We start from the raw sequence: 27,709 nt of genomic DNA, 5'->3' as shown, positions 1-27,709 counted from the left end.
AAAAGGGAAGCAAAAAGGAGGAGATGTAAATCTTTACAATAGGCACACTGAGAACATGTGCAGAGGAGAAGATGATAAAAACAAGGAGGGATGGAGATGTCGAATATTGGCTGCATGGATCAAGGATTAAGAAGGACAAAGTGCAACACTATCAGAACATAGCTCCCCCCTGAAGGAGAGTAAGAGAAAGGATAAGAGAGTTGATGGACAGATTAAGAGCAGATGACAAAGAGAAGAGTGTCAGTCAACTGTATGGCTGCAGGACGTGTCATGAGAAAGAGGTGGTAAACCAAATGTAGTATGAATGTGAGGAAGGAGTTAAAATAAACCTTAAATAAACTTAAAATCTTAATGGCATATTCTTTCATTGTTTTTTACCCACTTAGACCAGATAGATCAAGGAGGCTGGATTCTATCCCAGCGTGCATTGCCCAGAAACCAAGGAAACACCTCAGGCAGGTCACCAGTCCATCACAAGGATAACACAAGACAGATAAACACACTCAAATTCACTCAAACAGACACTTTAGAGTATTCAGTCCACTTGACACTGGGAAGAAACCAGAGCACATGGAGGTCAACTCACACAAGCAACTCACATGAGCACGGGGTGAAGCTGTCTTTCTGTCAGGTGATAGCTCTAACCATAAATGCGGTGCAAAGACAATAGTCAGACCTTCCAAAGTAGTGAATTTAGAATGACTATCTCCACTGATACGTCATCATTACTGTTTGAACTTTAGGGAGACACATTATACTGAACATATCTTCCCTCAGGCCATCAGGATGGTGAAATCTGTCCTCTGTAAATCCTCGGCCTTGTCTAGCACATTGTTCTTTGTGAATCCTTTGCACTGCCCTGCATTTTCCATTATATACAAGAAAAAAACATCCACCTACACCTGACTAATTTTAAATATTTTATTTATTTATTTATTTCTAATTCTAATTTTGATTGTTATTCTAATTATTGCACACTAGCCTTTTTAGCACAACCACCCTGTATTTCACTGCACACATTGTGTGAGCATGTGGCAAATAAAAGACCTAAAGATAGCTATCCAGTCGTCAGATGGCAAGTCAAAATGCAGGCGGTCCGTGTCGTGTATGAAAACATGTTGTGAATCAGCCTGTATAATCTTCTTAAAGGTTTACAAAGCAGGCCACCTCCTTTCATTGTCACTATTATGCCAAGTCTTCATTTATTGGTCTATTAGCCTCAAGCTCTTAGGCTGCTTCTAGTTCCCCCTCAGTGTAACTCCAGGCTATAAAGAGTGAGAGAGACAACATCTACTGCACTGGGTTGCACCGATTTGTACTTCCTCTGATAATTAAAACCAGTACTCAGTGATTCTGTTGTCATTTTAGTTTGCTGGGGCGGATATAGATGGGGTCATCACATCACACAAACGCTACTGTATTCTCTGATATAATGTATTTAAAGGCGTAACAGCCTGCAGTTCCCAAAAGTTCTCTGCTGAGCCACTAGAGTCCCTGTCTGAATCAGACAGGAAAAGAGGGAAAAGAAGAAAGGAGGAAAAATGTATGGAGGGTGTGAAGCAGAGAAATTGTGGGAGTGCAGATGAAAAATGTACAGGAAAGAAGAGAGATGCAAAGAGGAGATCAAACGAGGGGAAACTTTGGCAGGACAGAATAAAAAGCTTGATTATGCACTAAAGGCAGAGGAAGGCAGAAGAGAAGAGAGTGGGGTAAATATGGATGGTGGAATACCCTTGAAACAAAGTGGGACAAAAGAGACGGACCAAAGACAAACAAAGTTGTGTGCGGACAATGACGCGTTGGTGACAGGAGAGACAAGAGATAAAAGAGACAGAGACTGTTTGTCTTCATGCTAGTGAATAACCTTGGACTAATGTTAACCTGAGATGTGAAGAGAGCTAATAAAGTGTGTGTAGTTCTGAGATGCGTGGTATCGCCCAGTTTGTTTTATATGACTGGCTACCTTTTATAGGATTAGAGGCCGGCTGCTGGAAGACGGGAGTCGAAATTGATACACTGCGAGACAAGGAAGAGTCAGAGGGAATCATTCATACAGAAACATACTATGTTGTCGTCCTTTCCGCTCCTATTCTCTCTTCTCCTCTTTCATTTCCTGTCTCTCCACATTATTGTCCCACTGCTAATCAGAATGACTAGAAAAATGAAATCAGTAAATCATTAGTCACCCCTCCGGCATGACACAATGAAATGACACATCTATCCTCCTTTCTCACACACACACACACACACACACACCCTGCTGTGGGTATCTGCTCTCATCATTACTCATGATAATGGTGATTCCATTTAATATCAAGCTATTAAATAAAAAATAATTACTGGGAATTAAATCAGTGGATGAAATTCACTCATTATTTCACAGCAAAATTAAGCCTCATTCACCAACCTGAAAAACTAAATGCATTCACTGCATGGGTGCTAATAAAGCTGATTGTGGATAATTAATTAAGAGTCAAAACAGCATGACCAAAAAAACACAAACTCTGACAAAAAGTCTGGGTGATGTAAAAGAGAGCGTTCAGGAACACAAGTGAGTAAGATTCCTTCTTCTGGTACTCTCTCTCTCCATCTGGGCCGGGGCTGGCACCGGCTCAGCACTCTCTGACCACAGTGTAAAAAGATTTACTCAGCTTGTGCTAATTATTAGGAAGGGGAAATGATTAGCTGAAGAATTATGACTAATAAATCTGCCTATGTTTCATTAACACCCTGTTTAGAAACATTTCATTTAGCTCTTTGTCATTAAAGAGAGTGGTAATGGAAGGAAAGGAAAGGAAAGAAAGGAAAGGAAAGGAAAGGAAGGGAAAGAAGTGGGGGAAAAGCAGTGAGGTTTGGAGCTGGGCTGTGGTAATTGGTGTAATGTAGCAGAATTTTTAACAACCTGGTGAAAAGGTCAAATGAGAGAGGATGGAAAGAGAGAGAGAGAAGAAGCAGAGGAGCATGCCATCTGTATCATTAAGTGAAGTGTATCTTTATATTTGCTAACAGATCAGTGTGAAACTAATTCCCCTAATGATGTTACTACACCGACACAACTTGATTAGGTCATGATCATAATACGTGCGCTTGTGTGTGTGTGTGTGTGTGTGTGTGTGTGTGTGTGTGTGTGTGTTGGTCCGACAAATGTATTTGAATGCGCTATAAACTTTAAAACCCCAACCAAAAACTGTTTGGAATTTGTCTGATGTTGATAGGACATTTGATCAAACTTACTGCACCATCTGCTTATTTGCATCAAGCCTGTGTGAAATAGTTTTGCACCTGCACGCAACTAGCTGCTATTATTGCACTGTTTGTAAGCTACTTTCTAGGCATTCTGCAGACAAAGCTCAGCTACACCCTACAGCTTAGCTGCATTAATTGAAAGCACCAGCATCTAAGCAACACATACAAATCTGTTTGATGACATTATACACACATCATCATCATCGTCATCGCATTGGTATACACAGAATCTCCTGGCCACCAAAATCGTTATTAGTGCTATTATCAAACAAACAGCACAAGGGAATGCATTGGCTGATTGCTACCTTCACCAAATTAACCATAAGTACCATTTGGCAAACATGGATGTGCCTTTGAATATTTTCCCTGTTTTTGTTATTTTGTGGTTCAAAACCAAGCGTTTGAATGTTTTGATTCTTTCCCAGATCCAAACTAAAAAACCTCACCAATTTACATTTAGTCTTTGGTGTTTTTAATTTACATTTCTCACATCTCCTTTGAAATCCAAACAGGCAGACACACACGCACACACAGACACACACAACATTTTTGAGCTGTTTTACACTCAATTAGGGTTCTGCAGTTTCTCACAAGTCTCTTTCTCTCGCTACCTCTTAACTCTGCTCTCTCCTCTCTCAACAGCATGTTTTCATCAGCGTATGCTTCCCCCCTCTTTTTTTTTATCTGTGCTCTCCTCTTTTGTGTCATTAAGTTTTTAAGGATAACCCTGGGCTGTAAAACAGATGCTGCGGAGGTGACAGGAGAAACATGCACATCAACAGGACATGCTATTGTGTAAAAAGGCTAGAGCTGTTACCGCTCTCTATTAGTGAGACTGAGAAGTCTTTCTGCTAGAATCAGCCACGTTATAATGACATCTCACTATCCAACATGGCTTTCTCTCTCGGCCTTTCACTCTTTATTATTCAAAACTCTCATTTGTTGTTGTTTTTCTCCCTATGAAAACTAGGTTTGTAGGACCGGCCCCTGGAAAGTTCTGGTGATCAATAGATTTCTGTTTGATCTTACCTCTGGAAAAAATAAAAAGACATCCACTTTCATCGGCTTTAGTAAATAACTGTACATCTTATTTTAGTATCCACTTTATCACTTATTATTAATTTAAGATTTTCAGGCATTTTCTTGAACAGATTGCGACCCTTGACTCCCTGCTGAAACAACAAAGAACAGGCATCACATAGATGGAACAACTTCACGCTGACTTCTCACCAAAAACTCCCACATTAAAAACATGAACATAGAAAAACACATGGGAATCTGGCACATAACCAAAGCCTGCAGCTATTCAGAAAAGAAGATGCACACGTACACACAGATGCTGGGAAGCAGAAGCTGTAACGTGTTTAACAAGGAGTGAGAGAAAGTGAGGACCGAAGGGGAGAGAGCTTTTTGAGTGAAAGGCCATCTGCTGAATCCGTGGCTATGCCAGTCGCTTGCTAGCTTCCCATCGCTCGCACCTGCCAGCCTGCCAAAGCACCCTCAGGAGGACAAAAGAACCAACTTCACACACAAACACACACCCGCACGCATATACTCACAGAGCAATAATGGCACGCACACAGCAATAACTGGTGTGATTTGTCAGCTCCGTGCTGCGTCTGAGGAGCTTTCGACATTTTTTCATGTTTTCCCTCTGTGGTAACAATAGCATAACAGCACTTTATTAAACGAGAACAGGACAGAACAGAATGGCCTGCAAATCAGGCTGTTTATGAGGCATAGCTGTTCAGTACCCTGCCAGCAAAGGCTGCAGTAAGTGTGTATGTGCCTATGTGGGTATGTGTGTGAGTGAGAACGACAGAGAGACTGTATGGGCATACATTGTTATTTTATAGTTCAGTGATAAAAACCTTCTATCAGGGTGTTCAAAATGTGGTCAGGATTGTGAATTCAATAGGTGAATTAGGTGTAAACAAGAACAAAAAGCTCCCCAGCACTAGTGATTATTGGGGAAATGATTTAAACAGCTGGCATTTAGGGAGGAAAGGGACCTTACAAATGTCTGGTGGGAAATCATTCCAACCCTGGCTGACTCTCAGTGTCAATTTTAATTCCAATTTAATCATTGTCCACATTGAACTGGTCTCAGCAAATACATCAGATTCTCGATACATTACGGAGGAGTTTCATCCAAATGTAAATTTCAAGAACGGAACAGGAAATGAAAGCCAGAGAGTCACAGACGGGCAAAATGAAGAGAAAAGCAGAAGCAGAGAGAGTGCTGAACAGAGTGAAACGAGAGCAGGGGGTGAAAGAGAAATGGACTGATTGACAGATAAGATGGAAGGTTTAGTATTTGAAAAGAGGGAGGTATGGAGAGAAGAGAGAGACCAAATCCTTATTTTTAGATTTCTCCCAGTTCCTCCAAAACCTCAAGTATGACTCTCCTATTGCACCTCACAGTGCAATCGCCCACCCATCATCTCTCTTACCCTTCCTCCTCCTCTCTCAAACACACTTGTAATCTACCTTTTCATCTTTTGCTCCTTGCACCTCTCCCTTCTTCCCGTTGTGCTGCTGGCTCTCCTCCTCCCGCCATCAATCTCCTCCTCCTTCTCTCTATCTTTCACACCATCTCAAAATGTAGCTCTCTAGTGGCGCAAACATATTTCAGATGTACCCCCCCCCTCGCTACAGTCTGTCATTCCCACTGCCTATCTAATACATTCTCATTTTATCCTCCACTTGCGTCTCTCCTTTACCTTGCTTCTGTCCATCTTTCTCCCCCGAGAGCTCACTCTCGCTCTCCTGTTCTTGTCTCTCTAGTGATGTAGCTTTGATCCTCGCCTCATTCCCCAGTTAAAAACACAGTGCACACTCCAACTATGCACACGCACACACACATTTTAACAGAAAGCAGTAATCAACACTACTACCTCCCAAGCGTCCCCACCTTTAAATGGAGGAAAGATAGATAGAGACAGAGAAAGAGGAAGAGAGAGACCTGAAATTGATGGCAGTGCATCGACCCTTCTGTAAAAACCTAGTTAACACCTCCCCAGCCTGTGAAACCTGATTAGTTGAGTGTTAGTATGTGTTTGTGTCATCAAGTGTGTTCATAGCACACTATGTTTAACAGGTTGTTTTGCTTCTTACAGACACAACCTCATAATTTCCCGCTGATTAAATTTTTTTTCATGTGTTCCCATTCATGTGTTGTGTGTATGTGTGTGTGTGCCACACAGGACAGTCTCCACTGATTACATCCCTCCTAGTCAATAGTGAATAGAGCACTCAGCCTGATAAGCAATCACCTGAATCAATACTAATGTTTTTAGTGTGTGTACATTAGTGTGTGCATGTATGTGTGTAGTTCTTAAGATGTGGCTAATCTAGTCGGAGCTCATAGAGGATAAACATTTAGTTACAGGCACGGTAAATCACAGATGCCTGTCATCCCTTTCTTTCCTCTCCTCTCCTCTCCTCTCCTCTCCTCTCCTCTCCTCTCCTGACGTTGTCCCTTTCTTCTTCGTCCAAAGAGGCTTCTCCTAACTCCGATCCTTTCATCTTCTCGCCTCTCACCAATCGGCATTCTTTTATTTTCCTTTCTCCCTCTCATCTCCTTCTCCTCTTTGGCCTTCTTTGAGACAGAGCATTAACAGCAGCCTAACCTTCAAAGAGAGTGATCATAGAGAGTCCATGCTCTCCACATACAGAATAACACAGCCTTTAGTTAGACTTTGGCACCAGTATAAATGTCGAAGTTGGAGGCCCTGCTTTGGCACACCCACATGTAATCCCTGAGAGAAAGGCAGAGCGATATGAAGTGACACCAAGTGGGAGATTCTGCTCATGTGTGCATGTGCGTGTTAACCCTCATGTGGACATGAATGCAGATGTACATTACCTGTTAGGCCCTCTACATGTGATTAGGGGCAGATTCACGTTGCGCCTGCATGAGCTATTGCTTTCCTGTCGAGAGAACGAGGACGCAAACTTCGCGGCTGTACTACCTTTGACCTTGCACTCAAAGTTCAGTTCAGCTTGTTGGTGACCCTATAATGTGCCACCAATGAGATTACAGCTGTCAGTGGAGTAGCCTTAAAGCGACCCATGATGGATGAAAAGCTCAGTTTCTGTTTATGGTGTGCCAAAACTGCATAACACTAACAATAATAAGGCTGGCGATATGCTATATTCTTGTTATTGTCAGCAAATCCCATGAAAATACCAAAACCAACAATGCATAAGTCCGTCTCTTAGTACTCCACTTAGTAGTCCACTTCCCAAGCCCATTAGTTCCTACTGAAGATGTAAATCTTTAAAAATGGACCACAAATATATACTTTTAAAAATTGCTAAATAATTTCAAAAACATTTGGGCACTGTAATTTTTCACAAATGTTACTCAAACATAAAATAAATAGTGCAATTGTTGTTGGACTAATTTCAGCTGTAGATTTGGTGCTCTGGTGAGCATTTACGGTAGCAAGACAGAGTGTATGACACCAACTCTAAATAAACTATAGTGCCCATGTTCATTATAACAAAAGAATATGTCAGCCAGTGCAAAGTTGTGTCTCTTCTGTGTTTTTAAGAGTTTTTGGACAATGGTGATCTATCTAACAGAGGAATAAGATGTATGAGGCTTTGGATAAACAGTCTATACTTGTTAGTTGGATAAATTTGTTGATAATAAGAAAAAATATAGAATGTTACCGGACTTATCCTTTTGTATTTCATGTGTCAAATGCATAATTCACAAACAACCTTGTTTAGGGTCATTGTTTGGTTTTTTAAATTTCCCGGCGCTTCCTGGCTGCCTGCCACATGCTTGATACATAAACCTATGCTACACTTCTGCCCTGTGCTCTCCGCCCCATCTTGTGGTGTGTACAGCTCATACTGATCATGTGTAGAGGACCTTAGTGTCTCTTTTTTGGACCCTACCTTCCACTGACAACGAAGCAAGTCACCAGGAAGATGAGGAGAGCAATTCCCCCAGCGATGGACACAGCCAGAATGGTGGACTGGTTAGGGTCCCCGATAGCAAAAACATCTATATAGGAGACAAAGGGAACACAGCGGATTAATAAACAAAAGCATAAAGGAGGATGGAAAGAAGCTGAGGGTGTTTTCTGCAGGGGGAAAGTGAGGGGAGAAAAGACGAAGGGAGGCTGGGAGTAAAAAAGACAGCAAGGTGAGTGTGGTGGAGGAAAGAGGGAGAGAGAATGAAATATGATAGCAATAGAAAAGGAGATAAAAGACAGAGGAGAGGGAAAAAGAAAGAGCGGCAAAGAGTAAAAAAAAGGAGGGAGGTGGGTGGAATAGTAAGTAAGCTCCTTGATGAAACGCATTCTCTCTCTCTCTGCATCGCCTATAAGGGTATGAGAGTGGACGTGAAAGCCATTCCCATTCGGCCCCGCTGTCCAAATGGATATGTTAACATTGCACATAACAAGGCTACCGCCGAGATCTTTCTGCAAAGATGCATCGATTTTCACGCCACACCAATTGAGCCATTACTCAAAACAAATACCCATTTATCTGGCTTAGCTAAGCATGAGTGGACACGTGTGTCTGTGTGTGTATGTATACATATGAGTGTGTGTCTGTGTTTAAGAGGCAAATGAATGCCCCTAGGCAAGGCACAGATAAGCATTGATATCCTACTACATTTACTGGTGCACACATAGACACCCTTCTTTAACAATCAATGGAATTGATCTGATTAGATAACCTTGATATGATTGCTACGGGGTCAGGTGAATCTGGCAGATCCTGTATTTTACAGCACTGAACTCCAATATGAACCTGTTGTATGAACAGCAGTGAGACCCAACCTGGGTCCCGAGCTCCGTAAGTTGCAGGCAGTAATAATCTTTTTTACAGTCACATTCCATATATTTGTTGCAGAACAGGAATAGCAACCCAGCTTTGAATTACTTTTATTGATTATTGAATGATTAGTAGGCTAATGTGTGCCCGTTGTATACAGACAATCTATAGCACAGTGCTATACATTAACTGATTTATCCCCCTCTGCCTGCCTGTCTGGGAATCAATGTTCACTTTGAAGAGCACATTATGAGGCCTCTAAAGCAGAAAATCTGAGAGCACATAATGAAGCGATAATGAAAGTGGATGTCAGCAAACAGGAGAAAAGGATGAGTGACAGAGAGCTTGAAAACATCATGACAGAGATACAGCATAGTATGCCCACAGCTGTTTGTGAGGCATGGCCCCACTGGCCTGGATCAAGTACAAGTATGGAATACATTTCTAAATGCAAGTGGTCAGTCTCCTAAAAGCAAAAAGGAAAACAAATCCTGCTCTACACAGATCACTGGTGTTGTTAGTGTAGTGTAGTTGCAGGTAGGGGGAATAAAACCAGTCATCCAGGTAGTAAGATGTCCAGTCAAGTTTAAATTAATTCACCGGATGGCTATATGCTCGGCGTATTCATTCTCTGTCTTTTGAATTCATGGCTGTCATCACGATTTCTGCAAGGTGCAAACTTCTTCTACTCTTTAGATTTAGCTCCAGTCGTTGGTGTGAATAAAAACCTCACAATCCAGGAATGCAAGTTCATGGATTCTTTTTCCTTCATTGTGAAATTGGGTTGTCTCCTTTTTACCTGATACGTATTCTAGGATACGTTCAATGGTTCAGATACGTAGATGACAACCTGTGAGGCTGCAGAGGTTCTTCTGTCTGACAACAGAACTGAAGAAGCCATTCGGGTGAAAAGTGAGCTATTTTATAACCATCTGGTGGATTGATTTAACCTGCAGGAGGGATGAATCAGACTTTTACTACACTGTGATATAATATGCCAGTACTGTTTGCTCTGCAGTTAATCTTTGTACTTCTGGTTCACCTGCACCATTCACCTCTAATTTGGAATTGTTGTGTTAATACTGTGGATTGTTTTTGGCATGTAGCTATTTTGAGTGCAGCCACTGATTGCTATTCCAATTTTCATCAGAAAACCACAGGGTCATTTTAAAAAGAGGAAAATTGATGAAAAAACTGCAATCCAATTACACAGAATGAAAAGAAAATAATAAAGGAAAACTGAAAATGCTCATTCATTACGAGTAAACAAATATTTATTATTCATCCCTTTACCTTCGTGGCTGGTTTCCAATTCGATCTCTCCACCGTAGCTCCCGTAGCCTCCGTCAGTTCGAGCCCTGACCCTGAACACGTAGGTGGTCCCTGGCTTTAGCCCGTCCACCGTCATCATGTTGGAGCGAGTCTTCAAGACTGTGTAGTTCTGCTCCCGCTGATTCTGAAGTGGAAGAAAGAACAAGGGGAGAGAATTTAATACTAAGTTCAGTGGATAATATTAAGTGTCAGAGAAATAAAGTGATTGTGGATAAAAAGGGGCTGAAGTTATAGATATACTCTAAAGGGTTATATAAAGAGCAATGGACTGTGGTATTGAGAGAGACAGAAAAAAACAGGAAAGTCTGAAAATAATAGAAACCTCAAATAGTTTAATTTAAATGTCTCCAGGGGCCACATACACTTCACTAAGTTTTCATTTGTTCATCACTGGACCGTTTGGTCGCATTTATACATCATGAGCATCTGTCAAGTCCCAAATCTTATCCTCTTTACACATGGGGGCAATATGTGGTTACTCAAGTTGAGCTTCTCTTCGTTCCTCGACTACCTTGCAGGTGTGTGTGTGTGCACTTACAAATATGTGTGTAGGAGGATGAATAAAGAATAAGTGTGTCTGTCAGTAAGCTGATTCCCTGCAGAGAGGCTGATACTCTACCTAAAGGAAGACACTCTACAACACGGATTAACACTATTTTACTGCTAATGCCTGCAAACACACACACACACACGCGCGCACACACACACACACAACACACACACTCTCTCTCTCTCACACACACACACACACACACACACACACACACACACACACACACACACAGAGGCTTAATTTCATCACCTTGGCCGTGTTTTACAAGGTTTGTTCGACAGATGTGTGGTTAATTGGCTTGGTGTGAGCAGTAGGGGAGACGTGAAGGATATAGCGATGGAGATAGAGAGATAGAGAGATTGGAAGAAAGAGAGAAAGATGTTTGTGATGAACAAGTCATTAAAGACATGCCCTAAGGCTAAACCAATATCCTGCGAGCCAAGACAACATGTAGATTAAAGAGAACAAGAGGAGAGGAAAGAAACATGTTGTGTTAAACATGTTAAAGGGTTGCTCCAGAAATTTAGCATTGCACTTAAAGGAATACTTTGACATTTTTGGAAATATGCATATTCACTTTCTTGGTGAGATGAAAAGATTAAGACTACTCTCGTGTTGGTATGCTAAATATGAAGCTACAGCCAGCAGCTGGTTAGCTTAGCTTAGCACAAAGACTGGAAACAGGGGGAAACAGCAAGCAAGGCTCTGTCTAAAGGTAACAAAATCTGCCTACCAGCATCTCTAAAGCTCACTAATTAACAGGTTATATGTCTTTTGTTAATCCATGCGGAAAAAATAAAGTGCAATAACAACAATTTGCCGTTTTACAGGAGGTTATGTGCGGGACTATTACTTGGCTGGGACCAGTAACTTCCTGGAGTCTCCGCTGGTTGCCTGGCAACTGTTTTTTGTCGAGAAATCATGTGGAAAATAACCCCTCGTGAAACGGCAAATCGCATGGATTAAACAAACTAGCTATAATGTGGTAATTGGTGAGCTTCAGAGATGCTGGTAGATGGATTTTTAACCTTTGGACACCACTAGGCTAGCCGTTTTCCCCTTGTTTCCAGTCTTTGTGCTTAAGCTAAGTTAATCAGCTGCAAGTAATATCTTCATATTTACCGCACAGACATACAAGTGGTATCGGTCTTCTCATCTAACCCTCAGTTAAGATACCTCCCAAAATGTCAATGTATTCCTTTAAAGTTGTTCCACTGCTCCACGTTTTCTGTTAAAAATTTGGCATGACAAGTAAACTGATCTTCATGTGTAAAATTGGTCGAGTGCCCCTTTAAAAATGCGTATGTGTCTGTCTCTCTCACCTTCTCATAGTAGATGACCTCATACTCCACTATCGCTCCGTTGGGTCTCTCTGGACCCTGCCAGGCCAAAGTCACGCTGTCCTTGCTCCGCCTCTCCTTCAATACTACGCTCACTGTAGGAAAACAAAGAACAAGAGGGGAAAGCATGAGCAACAAAGAGAGAGTAAAGTTCAACAAGACGAGAAAAAAAGCATGAAAAGAGGCAGAGAGAGCGGGCTGTGGGGGCGAGGAGTGAGAGATGGATACCTACTGTGCGATAATGAGAAGACCCATATTTGAATTGCACGTCATGTAATTTTGCTAATGAGAAAGCTTACAAGGTGTTTTATACATGTGTGATCAGAGCATTCTACAATGTGTGTATGGTGTGTGATCTGCTCGTGTTATTAATGTGCAAACCCTGCGACTGATACCCACATTGGGGCACGTGCTCATGTGGGTTGAATGTGTGTGTTTGCTCGTGTGTGTGTATGTGTGAATAGCACGTATGACGTGTGGGGATGTTAATGAGGTTAACAACCTCCTACATCCCTTTCACCTTTCCCACTCCTGTTATTACACACACACACGTTGTTGTTGTACAAGGCCTATTAGTCATCACCACCCTGTCATACTCACTTCTCTTACACAAATTTCCCACGGGCCCATACTGTGAAAGATGCATGCGTGATAATATATGTGCAGGCAGAGGTGTCATTTTGTGGTATCAGAGTGATGCAACAAAGCAGTGATTTTACAGTTGTCATGTAAAAGTCTGATACTATTTTTGAGCACACTGCAATCGGGAGAAAATTGTGAAAAATGCTCAATTCACTATCCTACAGATTCCTAGTTTGGGCTGATGAATATGTTTCTTATCAGCCTTTAAAAGTGGATCAGTGAAATCCTCACCTGTCTGTGATGTAGTGATATTGATGATTGCCGTTCCTCTGGGTGTGGGACTTAAGTCTGACACTCCGTTCTGGCTCTCAACAGTGAAGCTGTAGTTGGAGTCTGGCTGCAGGTCTGTGACCAGCACGGTGGCTGACGAGAGACCAAACTGTCTGGGAACAAAATGGACGCTGCTACCGCATGGTGTGCACTTCTTGCCATCACCGGAGCACTTCCTGCAGTGGAGGCTGTAGGTGATGTCTCCTCGGCCTCCTGTGTCTCTGGGTGGTGACCACTCCAAGGTGACGCAGGTCTCGTTCACTGTGGAGATGGGGTTCTCTGGGGCCGATGGAGGACCTGAGGGAAGATAGAGGCATAGATTTATTCCCGTGATTATAAAACTTGTTTATCCAGAAACTAGTCTTATCCAACCTACTGGGAAATGACTGGGAGTGAATGTGAGGAGTTTGAAGGTACCCTATGGAGTAATTTTGTCTTTTCTCACCAAGGGCATTGTGTGTATCCTTGAGGCCTAATAAACATGTTTAAAATTGTACTCCACTGATTTAGCTGCTCCTATAACATTGTTGGACTCACAATGGACAGTTTAGAAAAACAGGATCAAAATCAATGCAGCAAAACCAGAGATATCGTCTTTTTTATTCCATGCATTCTTCTTCCTTGTCAAAACATGCCGCCTACTTTACCACAATCCAACTCGACTGCTGACAGTTCAGTCGGAGATTTGGGTGTGTTATGCTAGTAGCGGCTAATGTAGTTTTAGTCATTTTCAAACTTGTAGTCTTCAGACCCAACCTGCACTGACTCAAGTGACATCACTTGAGGCAAATTTTTAGATTTCACACAGCTCCCTCTGGAGCCTCAAAAGGCTTTATACAACCTTTTTCAAATATGCAGTATTACTCCTGGTGGAGTGGAGTGGAATTTGAAACGTGCATTGTTAACATTGATGTTTACTTGCTAGCAGTCTTCTTCTTCCTTGCCTTTGTTGGCCCTTTGCTAAATTTCTTGCCACGTTAACACCACCAACTGCTGATCAGTGGAATGGGGTGAAACATCGGCAGGATTATGCACATGCACAAGATTTCTACAAAACAGGGACCCACTCTTAAAAACATTTCTCCATAGCACTACTAGTGTTAAAAAACTCCACAGGGTACCATTAATGATGTAGAACAAAACATACTCATTTGTAAAGTAATATTACAATATATGGCACACTGTACCCACAAAAACCATGCTATCCCAGCATGTACTGAGTGAGCTGCATGGTACACCCCAAACAAGTCACAGTCTATCCACTGCTGAGCTACTGTACCACCCCTTATCAGTGCCAGCTCATGAAATGCTGACTGATGAATATTGTTTTTTTCGCCAAATGTACATTCTCTAAACGTGCATTGTCTTCATGTTCATTACCAAACTTATTGCAGTTTCTATTAAGGACAGAATTCACATTGATTAAATTAAAAATGAATTAACTGACTGAGGGTGGACACTTAGCGCTCGATTAATGAATAGCTATGGAATGGACAGTGATTAAAAGAGCTTGGCTGATTGTAAATGTGACGGTAGGAGAATATATTACACTTCCGAAGTTTAAATCCATCTTTAATAGACTTCACATGATGTTAAATGGTTGGAGTTCGGCTGCAGGGAGGTTTTTACCATGTGAAGTTAACTGATACTCTTTGGGGCTGCACTGCAGACAATAAATAGTGAGACAATGATCTATAGAAAGTGCCCAGGGTAATTTTCTCACGAGTCAGGTACATTTTATGATTTAGATTGGTTAATATTACTCTGAACTCCAGCTGAAATGATTAGTGTATCACAGAGTCCAGTCCAGAGTCCAAAGTGTGTCAGTAATCATTGTCAAGGAAGCAGACACAGCGGCACACAAATGCTCTTTATTATATCTTTAGATGAAGTGTGTTTGTGTTGATAAATAAATCAAAATGTCTAGAGTTAATATATGTGAATAATATTTTAAATGGTTTTGTGCAATTGAAGCAGCATACTGAGTTTTTAACATAGACTGTAAAAAGCATTTTGTCTCTAAATGAACCTGAGAGATAAAATCCTACTTTCTCTCTTTTATACGGATACTTGATTCTCAGCCACATACTCACCCACGTAGATGTGAATGCATGTATGTAATTTTATTGTGCGTACTCACAGTGAAAGATGTCTGACAAAATGAAATTTGACACTCCCTGTTCAGTAGCATGTGAGGTATCAAGGAGCAGACACAAGCCGAGGCATAACAGAACTAAACAGCATCTTAGGGGCATAAATAAATCTATATTTCCTATACCAAATTTGGGGATTATAACAAATTTGAGTTTAAATTAAATTAAATTCCACTATTAATTTCCACTATCAAACCAGTAGATCTCTGTTAGTGGGTGTTCAACTACCAGAGAAAAGATGAAAAATGATCCAAGTCCAGTTTGAGTGACAGATCCATGAGTTTGATGACTTATTAGATGCCAAAAACTGCACAGCTGTTTATTATACGAGGAAGAAGGTTTGTACAACTCCTGAAAGTTATCACTACGGCAATCATTTTATCTTCCATAGCAATGGTTTTGAGGTAAAAAGTAGAAATGTGATATTGACATTACAAAGTAATCTACCAAGAATGTGCCCTTGCCAGAGGACGTTGCATGGCTTTGCAGCAAACGTTGAGCCAGGTTCAACATTTCTAAAGGACAACCCTGTTTTTTTGCTGGAGCCTTCTACTGTGTCAATGTAGTAGTCCCATTAAAATGAATGAGGGGGCTGCACTGTTTCACACAGTGATATTGTCTGTCTGAACGTGGCCTTATTGTGAAGCAGATAGGAAGCCCTAGCTTTGTCACCAAAGTTAGCAACCATCTTCTAACTCATTGTTCACTAATTAAGTACATCTACATTTTGGCCCTTTTCTGTGCTTTTTTATTGGCAGATCAGTTTTAAATATTGTCAGGAAGGACAGTTTGAGCAAACCACAAACCTCCAACACATCATCAAGGTAAGCGTTTACCATGCCATTCCTGTTGTATTGGAACTACTCTTTTGGAAACCACTGATTATGGTTGCTCACAGCACAGCACAGTGCAGGTATCTCGACCATATGGAAATTTGGCAGTAGACGCCCATTCAGCCTGACATCTCATCAGGTCCTGGCTGAGCAGTGAGCCCCAGGGGGGCCGCCAGCAAAGCCTGGGACTCTCCTGATTAGCCTTCCCTGTGGCAAGCCTCTCTGAAGGGCAGGAGGGATGAGGGAAAACTGGGCGTGGGTGATGGAGGCCGAGCTGGGGATAATTGAGGCTGTCGGTCATAAATCTCCTGAAAGGGTGTGCTGACTGATCCTGCTAATTCTGTCTTTTTCTTTTCTCCATCCCCCCACTTCCCTCGGCCACACTTAGCTGTCCATCATCATCATCATTTCTACTGATCTGCCTTTTATGACATTTAAATTATATGCCTCTGATAGTACCCTATTTCCCCCACTGTTCTATTCTTTGCCTGTGTCTTAAGTGTCATTTTCCATGTCTCTAAATGACTAATTCTTTCACCTTTTCTCCTTATTCTCTCATTTTCGCCCTCTCCATCCCCCTCAGTGCTCTTCACCAGCGTGTGTGTGTGTGTGTGTGTGTGTGTGTGTGTGTGTGTGTGTGTGCGCGTGTGTGCCCATACATATTTGAACGAACCCTTACTCATTTCCAGCTGATAAGACCAACCGTTACACATCTCACCTGCTACAACGATTAATGAGTGTAATCTACCATAACCTGATAATGGGTTTGGGTATGTGTGTGCATGCTTGTGTGTGTGTGTGTGTCCATATTTCTCTAGTTCAGTCTCTCTCTCCCGCCATGTCACCGTCCTTTGCCACCCCCACATCCCTCCGTCTATCTCAATCCATCTCTTTCTGTCCCCATCTTTCGCACAATCTTCCCTCCTCATCCTTTCTATTCTCCTCCTTCTCTGTTAATGAGGATGTGGTCCGATCCCCCTGGCTCTGTGTGTGTGTTTGTGTGTGTCTGTGTGAGAAGCAGATAAAGAATAAGAAACATCATCAAATTTCTACCAGAGTATCACCCATATCAGTGTTTTCATCTGAGATATCTGTGGACCATAACCACACAGCTGACAGACATGCATGTGTGTGTGTTTTATGTATGTATCTCTAGTGTTGCGTAAACCAATAGCAGCTGAGAGGAAGAGGAAAATGCATGGAGGGATTACAGCCCTGCAATGTAAATTATTACAGGAATACATTGCAAACTAATTAAATTAAATGTAATCCAATTATTGTTACTTAAAGCCATTTTATGACATAAAAATGTAAACAGCCAAATGCAAATATTTGACTACAGTGAATGCACTGAATACACAATATGGTATGAAATTAGCTTCCGACTGTGTGACTGTGTTTGTAGCTAATGAGATGTGCATGTGTTTGAGTTTTTGCCAGTGTTTGTATCACTCACGTGTGCAGGCCATGGCGCGTGGGTCGGTCTCAGAACGGTAGAAACCTTTCTCGCAAACGCACTCGACGGCTTGTTCCTGCGGGGACGAGCTGTGAAGAGGACATTTGGTGCAGTAGGCATCTGTGGCTGAAGCTTTGTAGGTACCAGGTCTGCACGCTGGAATGAGGAGACAGATAAACGCAGGGTTAGAGACTGCCAATTCAAGCACACGTGATATAGATTCCACTCAACAATTATTAACCATAAAGACAAGTTGTAAAATGCTTTGCTACATTGGGGTGGCTGCTATAAATGCTTTAAAGTACCAATACTCTAGCAATACTTATAATATAAAGTTAAAATTGGAACCAAGATCCCATTGAAATGGTCTTTGTAATGTGGTATAATTTATTTATAATTAACCTGATTAAGGCCACAAGCCAGAAGGCATTGCTCTCACAATAAAGTTGTTGATGTTTTAAAACTATTTCCCTTTTTCATGCACCGTGGAAGTACGTGATGTCGTGCCAGAAATCCCTATTCTCCAGAAATGCTTTTACAGGATAATTCCAGTTTATTACAACTTGGGTCTTATTTTTGTAAATCGATTCTGGCAGTTACCATAACATTACACTTGCAAAAGTAATTGCTGAGCTCTGGGAACACATTACTAAAAAGTGGTCATGAGGCAACAAATGTGTGCGGTCAGATGATCATATAGGTTTTAAACAAACCTCCAGAATAGCCAAAGTTAATTGGAAGAAGGCTGGCTTGGTTTTCAACTTTGACTTAGTGTACCTACCGCAGTTGTGTGGGCACACACTTCCTGTACAATGAGGGATTTTTACAGACCGTGCATTCACTTTCAGTTTCACCTCAAAGTAAAGTGGTTTGAATAATCTAGCTAAATTGTTGGCTTGTGTACAACCTGTCTGATCGTCTGACCTCTGTTGTTTTGTGTTTTAGCGATGTCGGATCCCAGATCTCAACTTGGTGAGTACAATTTTATCATAATGGATAGAAATGATGGCCAAAACTAAAAGAATAAAACCAAGGTTGTACAGTAATAAACCAGGTTCATCCTTTAAGCCTGTGTGAAAATAAAGGAGAGTCAGAAGAGTATAAGGGACAGCAGATACTCAAAAAGGTAGAAAATGTTCAAAAAACACAAAATGACACGAGGAGTTATGCTACAGAAGAGGTACTACGGATACTGATAGGTCATAAGATGTGCTGTGCAGCACCCATGGCAAAGAACAAGAAAACAAAGTTTGATTTAATATATTGTGACATTAGGTCTACATGAGATACTTTTACATCAGGCTGAAGGCCTGTATAACCACAGGGTACTGTACAATAACAACAACATCAACTGTCATTCCTGTTATATAAGCTTTAGATCTTCAGGCAACCGGGGGAACAAAATACACAGCTGCAGTCACAGCAATAATCACAATAACATAATATGACTATTGCTATGCCTGTTACAGTGGCTGCATATTAGTCATTATGTGGAGTCATAAAACTAGGGAGGGAAAACTGTGCTACCACTCAACAGGAGCAGCCTGCTGAAATAGAATGGGGTCTTGAATGATTTCCCTTTTGCATCCTAGGCAGTAAAATGGAATTCCTGACTTTCCCTTTGGTAATCTGAATATAGATTACGCATGTATTTATTTATACATTCATAGGCCTGGTATTCCCGTCCTTGAAAGCCTTTTCTGCCACGGTGGTAAATAGTATTACGGTGCACAAAACCCCATGTAAGGAAAATGAGGGTGTCTCAAATGCAATTCGATAGATGCCCTGTGTGTATGCATATGTGTATGTGTGAATAGGTTGGATCAATGATGCGACAGAATCCGCCAGGTGCTGATTGCATGTTCGTGTGCCGAGCACTTGTGTGCAAGAAGGTGTTAAGTATGCGGCGAGTGTGTGTGTGTTCGCTTGCTGATTGCTTGTGCTGGTGGTGAAGGTCACGGATTTAATCAAGCTACAAGTCACTCGCCCCAGAAAGGCTGTAAATTATCACTCTAACACACACGTTCACAGACACACACTCGTGTCCAACGCCGTGGTTAACCTGCGGATAGAGGGATGGAAAAATGGCCTAAAAGTAGTGTGATTTCTCACTGTGGAGGTAAGTTCTTCCACCTGGACGCTGTGCTTGCTCGCATACAGACAGTATTTTTAGGCAAATCATTCATCATAGGGGAGCAAAGTCTACTAGCACAATCCCCAAAAGACCTGAGAGAACACTGGAAAAGGGATGTGTGTGCGTAGGTGTGAAAGAGAGAGAAAGAAAGAGAGAACGAAGGAAAGAAAGAAAGAAAGGAAAGAGAGTTATAATTCTCAAAGGGTTTCTGCTCTCTTTCCTCCTTCCTGTCAACTTCCAAGGTAATGGGTGCCTATGTGCTGTGCTAGTGACCGTGTGTGTGTGTGTGTGTGTTCCTGTTGGCTGGGCTGTAGGAGCAGGGTGGAAAAGCAGCTTTTCTCTAGGGACGTTTCATCCGGAGAGTCCTGGCTCCGGGCGCTGGCCAGCCACACAGGCACAAAGGACCCCGGCACTAGAGGACAGACAGGGCGCCCCATGCCAGGCCTGGCGTCCGAACAACTGCCTGATCAAAAACTTTCTGCAAGAATGGCAGTTTGGCTGCTTCAAGTGGAGCTTCCTTCTCCTGATCTGCTGTTTTCTACTCTGCTTTTCCACCTCGTTCTCACTCCAGTTTCTTCTCTCTCAAAGTCCCCCTTTTCCCCCTCTCCCACTTTTCTTTTCTTTTCTTTTCTTTTCTTTTCTTTTTTTTCTCAAGCTACTACCTGTGTCGGCCCCATGGGAAATGTGTTACTCGACTTGGTTCCCTTATGATTAATGATTTACCATAGATATGAAAAAGGGACAAGAAGGCTGAGGCAGTAAGACAGAGCGCACATAAACATACACTCACACACAAAGCAGACACACAGGAGTGCAAAAGTTTTGTCACAAAAACTATGTTGTAGAACTATGAGCTAACTCCAAATTTGCAAAGTAACAGTTGACAATGCTGTACAGTATATAGTGTGCGTGTATGTGTGTGCGTGTGTGTGTGTGTGCGTGCGTGCGTGTGTATGTGTTTCTTCTAAAGATAAAGAGTGGCCTCAGATCCAGTGTCTTATTAAATATTTATCCGGTCACCAGAGAGACTTAGTGTATTTATGCCAATCGATAGCTCTTAGATATGATATAGTACTGCTACTCAAGACACACCCTCAGTCACCACGCACTGATTGAAAAGGGAACAGCGGAACTGTTTCCTTTGGGAAAACACTGTACAGTATAAGCTGAGTTCTTTTCTATTCTATTCTACTCTTTTTAGGGCTGCGACTACTTTTTTTAATCGATTATAAAATGTCACAAAGTTATAGCTAAATAAGCCTATTACAATTTCCCAGACCACAGGGATATGTCTTCAGAAAGTTGCACTAATCAATATATTTATATTAACAATGGGTCAAATGACTACATGTAATGTAAATAGTGTCGTAGTGATGAATTTCTACAGCTTTAGCGTCTCTGAACTCATTGTTTTGGTTTATGGCTCACAACTTTACAGTTTTAGTTCACTCTCACCACACATCAGCCATGTTTCCAGCAGCAGGCAGCTGTTTTCAGCTAAAAAGTTCATATAAAACTGATTGTACACTACCTGCCTAGCACCAAACAGCAGACAGACAAAGTTAGTGGTTAACGGCTAACGTTAACTGTTAATGTTAGCTGTTAAACATCCTAACTTTAAAGGGGGTACTATGTTGTTGTATAACTTTTTGTTTACAGCTTGTTCCACTGCCCCAAGTGCCCCCCCCCCTCAAAAAAGAAAAATCTGTTAATACTGCTTTTGTTTGTTTTATTCAACCAACAGTGCAAAACCCAAATGTGCAGTATTCTTAACTTCACATTTCAGAAGCTGGAACCTGTGATAGTAAAATGATAAACAACTCGAAAGAATAATTGATCTAATGTATAAATATGGAGCTGAGTGACTGTTTAGGACACTTGCGCTAAACAAACAAGTAACTATACTATTAATGCTGTGATGAATGACACTTCTAATTTCTAATAAATTAGATTTAGGAGCTGCTTGTGTGAATGACAGAAGCTGCTGACTGTACCGGGAGAGTTCAGGAAGTGTATTCAGTTAATGTTGGAAAGGGCCTGTGCAGATTCACACACAAGTGCACGCACTGAAACACAAACCCGATATCTCATAGTCAAAGTCATTACATCCTAATTACATTCAACCAGGCGGCTCTGTACGTATACAAAATCACATCAGCTGCACTTTTCTGAAACAAATACTTCCTCTGCCTGGCTGGAAGCCGTCTCCTCTCCTCCACCTCCCTTTCGAATGTTCTTGCTAGTTTAACTGTTAATTGCTCTGTTCTCTTGCTTTCTGTTGCACTTGCTTCAAGTCAAACATTGGCTCCCTGCCGGCTTTACCATAAAGGGCAGAAAGAGGAGAAAACTGTGTGTGTGTTTATGGATGGATGGGGGTATAGTGAGTGTGTGTGTGTGTGCTTGTATGCGTTCTTTTGAGAGGGAAGTTGTGTAAAGCTCGCTGGCCCACGGGAGATGAGCTCCATAATGGTCACCATGGCAACAGGCTTTCAAGATGGAACCCTTCTAGTACCCCTTGAGTGCCACGGCTCCTGGAGCACAGAGCAGCCTGTGTGTGTGTGTGTTTGTGTGTGTGTTTGTAGGCTACCCAGGCGTTAGTTGAGGCCAGCTACTTAAAAATTGATACATCAAGCGTCAGTGGAGAAATCTGACGAGATTGAATCTGATGTCCTTTACGGCCACCAGAGTCGCATCTGTATGTGTGTGTTTGTGCTCATGTGTACATGCCCGTAAAACATGCTTTCGGTCGAATTATCATGTTTTCATGCTATATAAACTTAGGGCAAAAGTTCAAGAATGTGTACCTTATATGTGAAAAAACTAGGTGTGAAGAAATCTTAAAAGCTGCAGACGAACATGACACATGTGACTTTATTAACTGTGTGTTCGCGTAGACAACAATTTCCCTCGTTGATAAGTGGAAGTAATATGTGTGGGTGTGTGTGTGTGTTTTTCTGTGTAGTTTGAGGTTCTGTTTATAGAGTAGAGAGCAGAGCAAAATGCATTAGTGTGTGCGTGTGTGCGGTAATGAGGAGGTTTGTGTGGAATAGAGATGTCAGCAGAGTCCAGCCCCATGCTGAGGACATCAAACCCTAATCAGAGTTCATAACAACCTTTAACACCATAATATTCACCATTACTACTAATCCTGTGAAACATACAGACACACAACACACACCATACTGAGCAAACCTGTTTGACTGTTTTTACATTACATCTGCTCTTTCTTTCTTTTATCTACTTATTAAATTTTAAATACCTCGTATTGTTTGCTCTGTATGAACAGCAACTTTGCACTGCATTACAATATCACATTGCCTTCATGTTTTGTTTTTGTTGTATGGGGCAGTTTTCTATAAGTAGCATCATCAGCACAACAGAACTGTTGTAATAACAATGAGCTCATTATAGTTATATATACAGTTGCTCACAGGTATGCTAAAACCATCTGACCTCTCACTGCAAAATCTCACCATTAGTTTCCATCCATTCTAGGGGGATGCTCCATTGACCATGATGAGAACACATACTACATAAAAATCATCACACCGTCTCTGTTGCATCATTTACTCCACTGCTCCAGACTAACATTTAAGCATTGATTATTTTGAGAAACACGAAGAGACATCACTATTATCTCAGCAGTCAGAAAATGAGAGCTCTAAAGATGAGTAAGTAATCTTAAAATATATTGGGCCAAATATATTTGACAAGAGTCTGATAAAAATATATTACAAATTTTCAGAAAACAGTTATTTTGAAAAACTATAAAATGCTTTACCTGGGCATAATAAATTAACATGGTTACCCAAGAGACAGTAATTGCTGGTCCAGTTTAACCCAGTTGTTAAGTCTTGTCAAGTATAATGCAGTGCTTATTTAGAATTGAAACAAATGTGAATGTTAAAATGATTCCCCAATGGGCCCTAATATTGTTTTGTTTGACCGTGTTTTAGGCCAGAAATTTAGAGATTTAATATTTTCCCACCAGGAAAAGGCTCTGAAAAAGCATTTATATCAGGTAAGGAAGCTATGGGACATACTGGTACCGATGAACAAATATCACATACATCATAAAGCTATATGATAATAATGTGTACAGAGAATATTTTGATGTTTGTCATGGAGAAAAATCCATCCGACCATAGAACAGGTGTTAAGAAAGACTAATTATCAGTGAATGCATGTATTTTCAAATGTAGGCCTATGTCAGAGATATGAGCCGAGGCCAGACAGAAGACATAGGCGTCCACTAATGACACCTCAGGCTGCTGTGTTTATAGCATCTTATTACTTCTCTGACCTCTCCACACGCACACACACACACACACACACACACACGGTCAGACCAGATATGAAATGGTTTGTGATGTCCAGTACATGAAGCACATGAGTACACTCTGGCTTCTTTCTGATCTACTCTCTGTCCTCTGGACACCAGCCAATTACTGAGAGCAGCCAAGGGGAACTACAGGATGAAGCTCTCCCTCTTCGTCATTCTGTCCATCTCCATCTTTTCTCTGTCTTTTTCTATTTCGCTCTCTCTCTGTCTATCACTCTGTTTGCCCTCCTGTCTGTCTATTTCTATTTTTCTGTCTCTGTCTCTGTCCTCTCTGTCTGTCTTGCTCCTTTTCCGGCCATCTCTACTTTATTCTCTCTATTTGTGTGTGTGTGTGTGTGTGTGTGTGTGTGTGTGTGTGTGTGTGTGTGTGTGTGAGAGTCTGCCTTTGTATGTGTGTCTTATTTCCCAGTGGGCTGTCTGTCATACGTTGACCCTGACCTTCTCCAGAGCTCCTGCACAAATATTTACTCTCTCGCTGACAGGCACACACACACACATACACAAACCCCTCCCAAAAAAGAATATATGAGGGAAAGAGAGCAAGCTCAATTTCAGTGCAATTAAAGCAAACACACATCTACACAAACACTTTTCTAGCAGTAACCCAAGATGATGGCTCACAAATTTTGAGCCGGGATGATTTTCCTGCAGTCTAAAAACAGATTAAATAGATACCAGGTGCATGTGTGTTTCTGTATGAAAGGGGTCATGGGCGAGGGACAGAAAAACAGAGAGAGAGAGAGAGAAAGCATGACGGGCCTATAGAAGGAATCTGTTGGGAGTTTGGTTCACCGTCTGAATAACTTACTCTTCTGTCTGTCTGTTTTGCTATCAAGATAAAAGGCCAGAGGAACACACCTTCTCCTTTTAAACATAGCCAGACAGACCAGTACACATGCAAAAACCCAATACACACACACACACACACACACACACACACACACACACACACACACACACACACAGAAAAAGCTTCATACATGGATTTAAACCTTCACTATAACTACACACATTGTCTCTCCCCAGGCACACACGTAGCTTAAACATCTTCTTTAAAACCCAACCCACAGCGCTTTAACACACTATAAACACACACACACATCTTATCTCCCCAGATACACTCAGTAAACGTGCCGGCATTGGCCGGCCCCGTGACCGGCAGAGTGTGTGTACGAGGAGTGCACCTCCTTTCCTCACCCACGTTATTTTCAGTTCATCACTCTCAATAATTCATTCTCTCAGGCGGAGGAGGAAAGGAGAGCCCCGTGCCTTTTTCTCTGTGTTGGTCACACACACACACATACACACACACACACACACCCTCACACAGATGTACCTGTCAAGTGGGGGGGCCATATTCTCGCTGTCTTTAATCTGTGTGTGGGCAGTGGTCGACTTCGTCAGCAAAACAGCACAGCAAATTGACAATAGCAGGAAAATCTGCACTCACTCGTACGTTTTAATCTCATTTGCCTCGCTGGTTTGTGAGCGTGTACACATTGCTGAGTATATGCTCTGTGAATGAATGTATTTATGTGCACGTATATGTATGTGTGTGATCCCAAGCGCCCTCTTCCACCTGACAGACACAGTATTAACTTGTTAAGAATTAAATATTCACCTTACACACCTCCTTAACACTCCGATGCCTATTCAGCACCATGCCGGAAGTCAAGGGTGTCACATACAATAGAGCCCCCTCTTGGGAAAATTGCCACTGCTTTTCCCTTTTGTGCGCTCCGTAATAAAATCTGCACCATTCAGGACCGCAGGAGCTCTTCATCTGACAAATAAATATTGACCAAACAATAAGATCAATGGGCAGATCTACTTATAAAGCAGCCTTGAACGGTAATGACACTCACAGACCTCGATGATGTCCTTTCAGCATAGCGATGGATGAAGCCGGGTGGCAAATCACTATGCAGAGAGAAGATCTTAGTAGCATCTGACATAAACTTAATGATTTATGCTGCGATTATTGGGCTCATTAATTTTCAGCTACATTTAAAATTATCAAAAGTGAGGTTATATGTTTGCATGAGGTGTCTTAAATGTGACCTTATTTCCTAAAACTTTTTGTAATTAGTTTAGTTGTAACTGACAGACGAAATTATCCTCTTGTTCTCCACTAATAATGTATTATAGCCTATACCCCCCCAAACTGATACCACTAAAAGTATGTCGAATTAGCTATGAGAAATTCCTGTTTGCAACTGCTGTACCCACTGATGTAAAGACAACTATCACTGGAATACTTTGTTAAAGAAGAAAACTTCAAAACGTGATGATTCTCAAGGAAATTCTGGAGTTATAAGAGCAGATTTATGAAGGAATGTATAAATATGTATATGAGGAGAAGGAGTGCGATTTTTGATGCAAATTGTGTCAGTCAGACGCTAATGGTTTTAAAGTCCCTTAATTGCCTCCATGAGCTACAGTCAACGCTGTAGCTTCAACTACTGTCAGTGTTGGCAAGTGAGCCAAATCAGTGGCCAGAATACAATAACTAACTTCCCGTTGTTTTCAGAACACAGTATGTTCGCCTCACGTCCCTCCCTTGAGAAATCATTACCACAAAACATGTCTAGCATGCAGGTGTATTTAGCTACCTGTACAAGGTGTCAGTTCAAGCCTGCAGCCTCTGTAGAAACCTTCCATCTATAACTGTAAAACTGCAGCAGCTGGTCTAAAGCATCTGTCACATCTCTCATCAGGTTCTGTGTAACCGTTCCTTGTTCTGGCCGACACTGAGGCTAAAAAGTCTATTTGAATTTTCTGAATGGTTCCTCTTGGCTGTAGAACAATAGTGCAGCTGTACTGCATACAAAAGCAGCAACAAATTGGACTTCGACCGCGGTTACATCTGCACGTCGTGTTTGGGGCTGAGCAATAACGCCTGTGTAATGCTGGCCCAATCAGTCTGACAGGCTGATCGTACATCTGGAAGCCATCCATAAACTAGAAAGAGAGAGAAGGAGGGAATAAGGGGAATGGGTCAATGGCTGCCTTCCTGTTCCTGTGTTTCCTGTTCAGCAGACCCGCTGGCTGCCTGCATGCCTCCTCTGGACTCTCTTGCACACACATGCACCTTTCTCAAAACCTTCAGACCTTAAGTGGAGCAAACTCAACACTGATTCAACACTAAATGTGAAATGTGAAAATTATGAACTTTCCCATGAGCGCACACAGGTTTATCCCTAGCTGGAACTCAACGGCATATGGAACACAGCCAATTAATGGCAACTGTACCCAAAGGAGACAAACGCTCCCCTCTACACCCCTCTCCTCTCTCTCTGCCTCTGTCTGAAGGGAATAGTGCTATATAAGAACGTGAGGAGTTGAAACATGCGTTAACAGTTTCTCAGTCCTTGGCCTGCTTTTCCTCCTTTTCTCTAAGGGTTTGTTCACACACCTCAACCCACTGCACCAGACTCAGCTGAGCTATACGAGGTCCTGTCTCCCAAAAGCCACCTTTATGTCCTCAGGTTTCGTTGTGGCTAACACTTAAGCGGCGCAAACACGTCTTGGTGCGAAGGTGGTTTTTGGCAACTCAGCCGATGTCTGGCGAGCGATCCGCCATGGCAAGAGAGGAGCTGTGCTGGGAGG

At 41.8% G+C, this 27,709-nt stretch overlaps 1 protein-coding gene across 2 annotated transcripts in view; it reads right to left on the bottom strand.

Moving 5' to 3' along the window:
* epha4b (eph receptor A4b) overlaps window positions 1-27,709 on the bottom strand; it is an 86,501-nt gene that overhangs the window by 25,695 nt on the left and 33,097 nt on the right. For both annotated transcript variants that reach the window (XM_044218333.1, XM_044218334.1), the window contains exons 6-10: window positions 17,625-17,780; window positions 13,144-13,479; window positions 12,253-12,365; window positions 10,339-10,501; window positions 8,158-8,266 (exon numbers count right to left, since the gene is read on the bottom strand). In XM_044218333.1, coding sequence (XP_044074268.1) covers window positions 8,158-8,266; window positions 10,339-10,501; window positions 12,253-12,365; window positions 13,144-13,479; window positions 17,625-17,780 — 877 coding nt within the window. The remainder of the gene's footprint in view (window positions 1-8,157; window positions 8,267-10,338; window positions 10,502-12,252; window positions 12,366-13,143; window positions 13,480-17,624; window positions 17,781-27,709) is intronic.

Source organism: Siniperca chuatsi, linkage group LG13 (assembly GCF_020085105.1).
Source record: "Siniperca chuatsi isolate FFG_IHB_CAS linkage group LG13, ASM2008510v1, whole genome shotgun sequence".
NCBI classification, from domain to species: domain Eukaryota; kingdom Metazoa; phylum Chordata; class Actinopteri; order Centrarchiformes; family Sinipercidae; genus Siniperca; species Siniperca chuatsi.
Note: the sequence above shows the minus strand (reverse complement) of the source record. Positions and strands in the feature narration are given on the sequence as shown.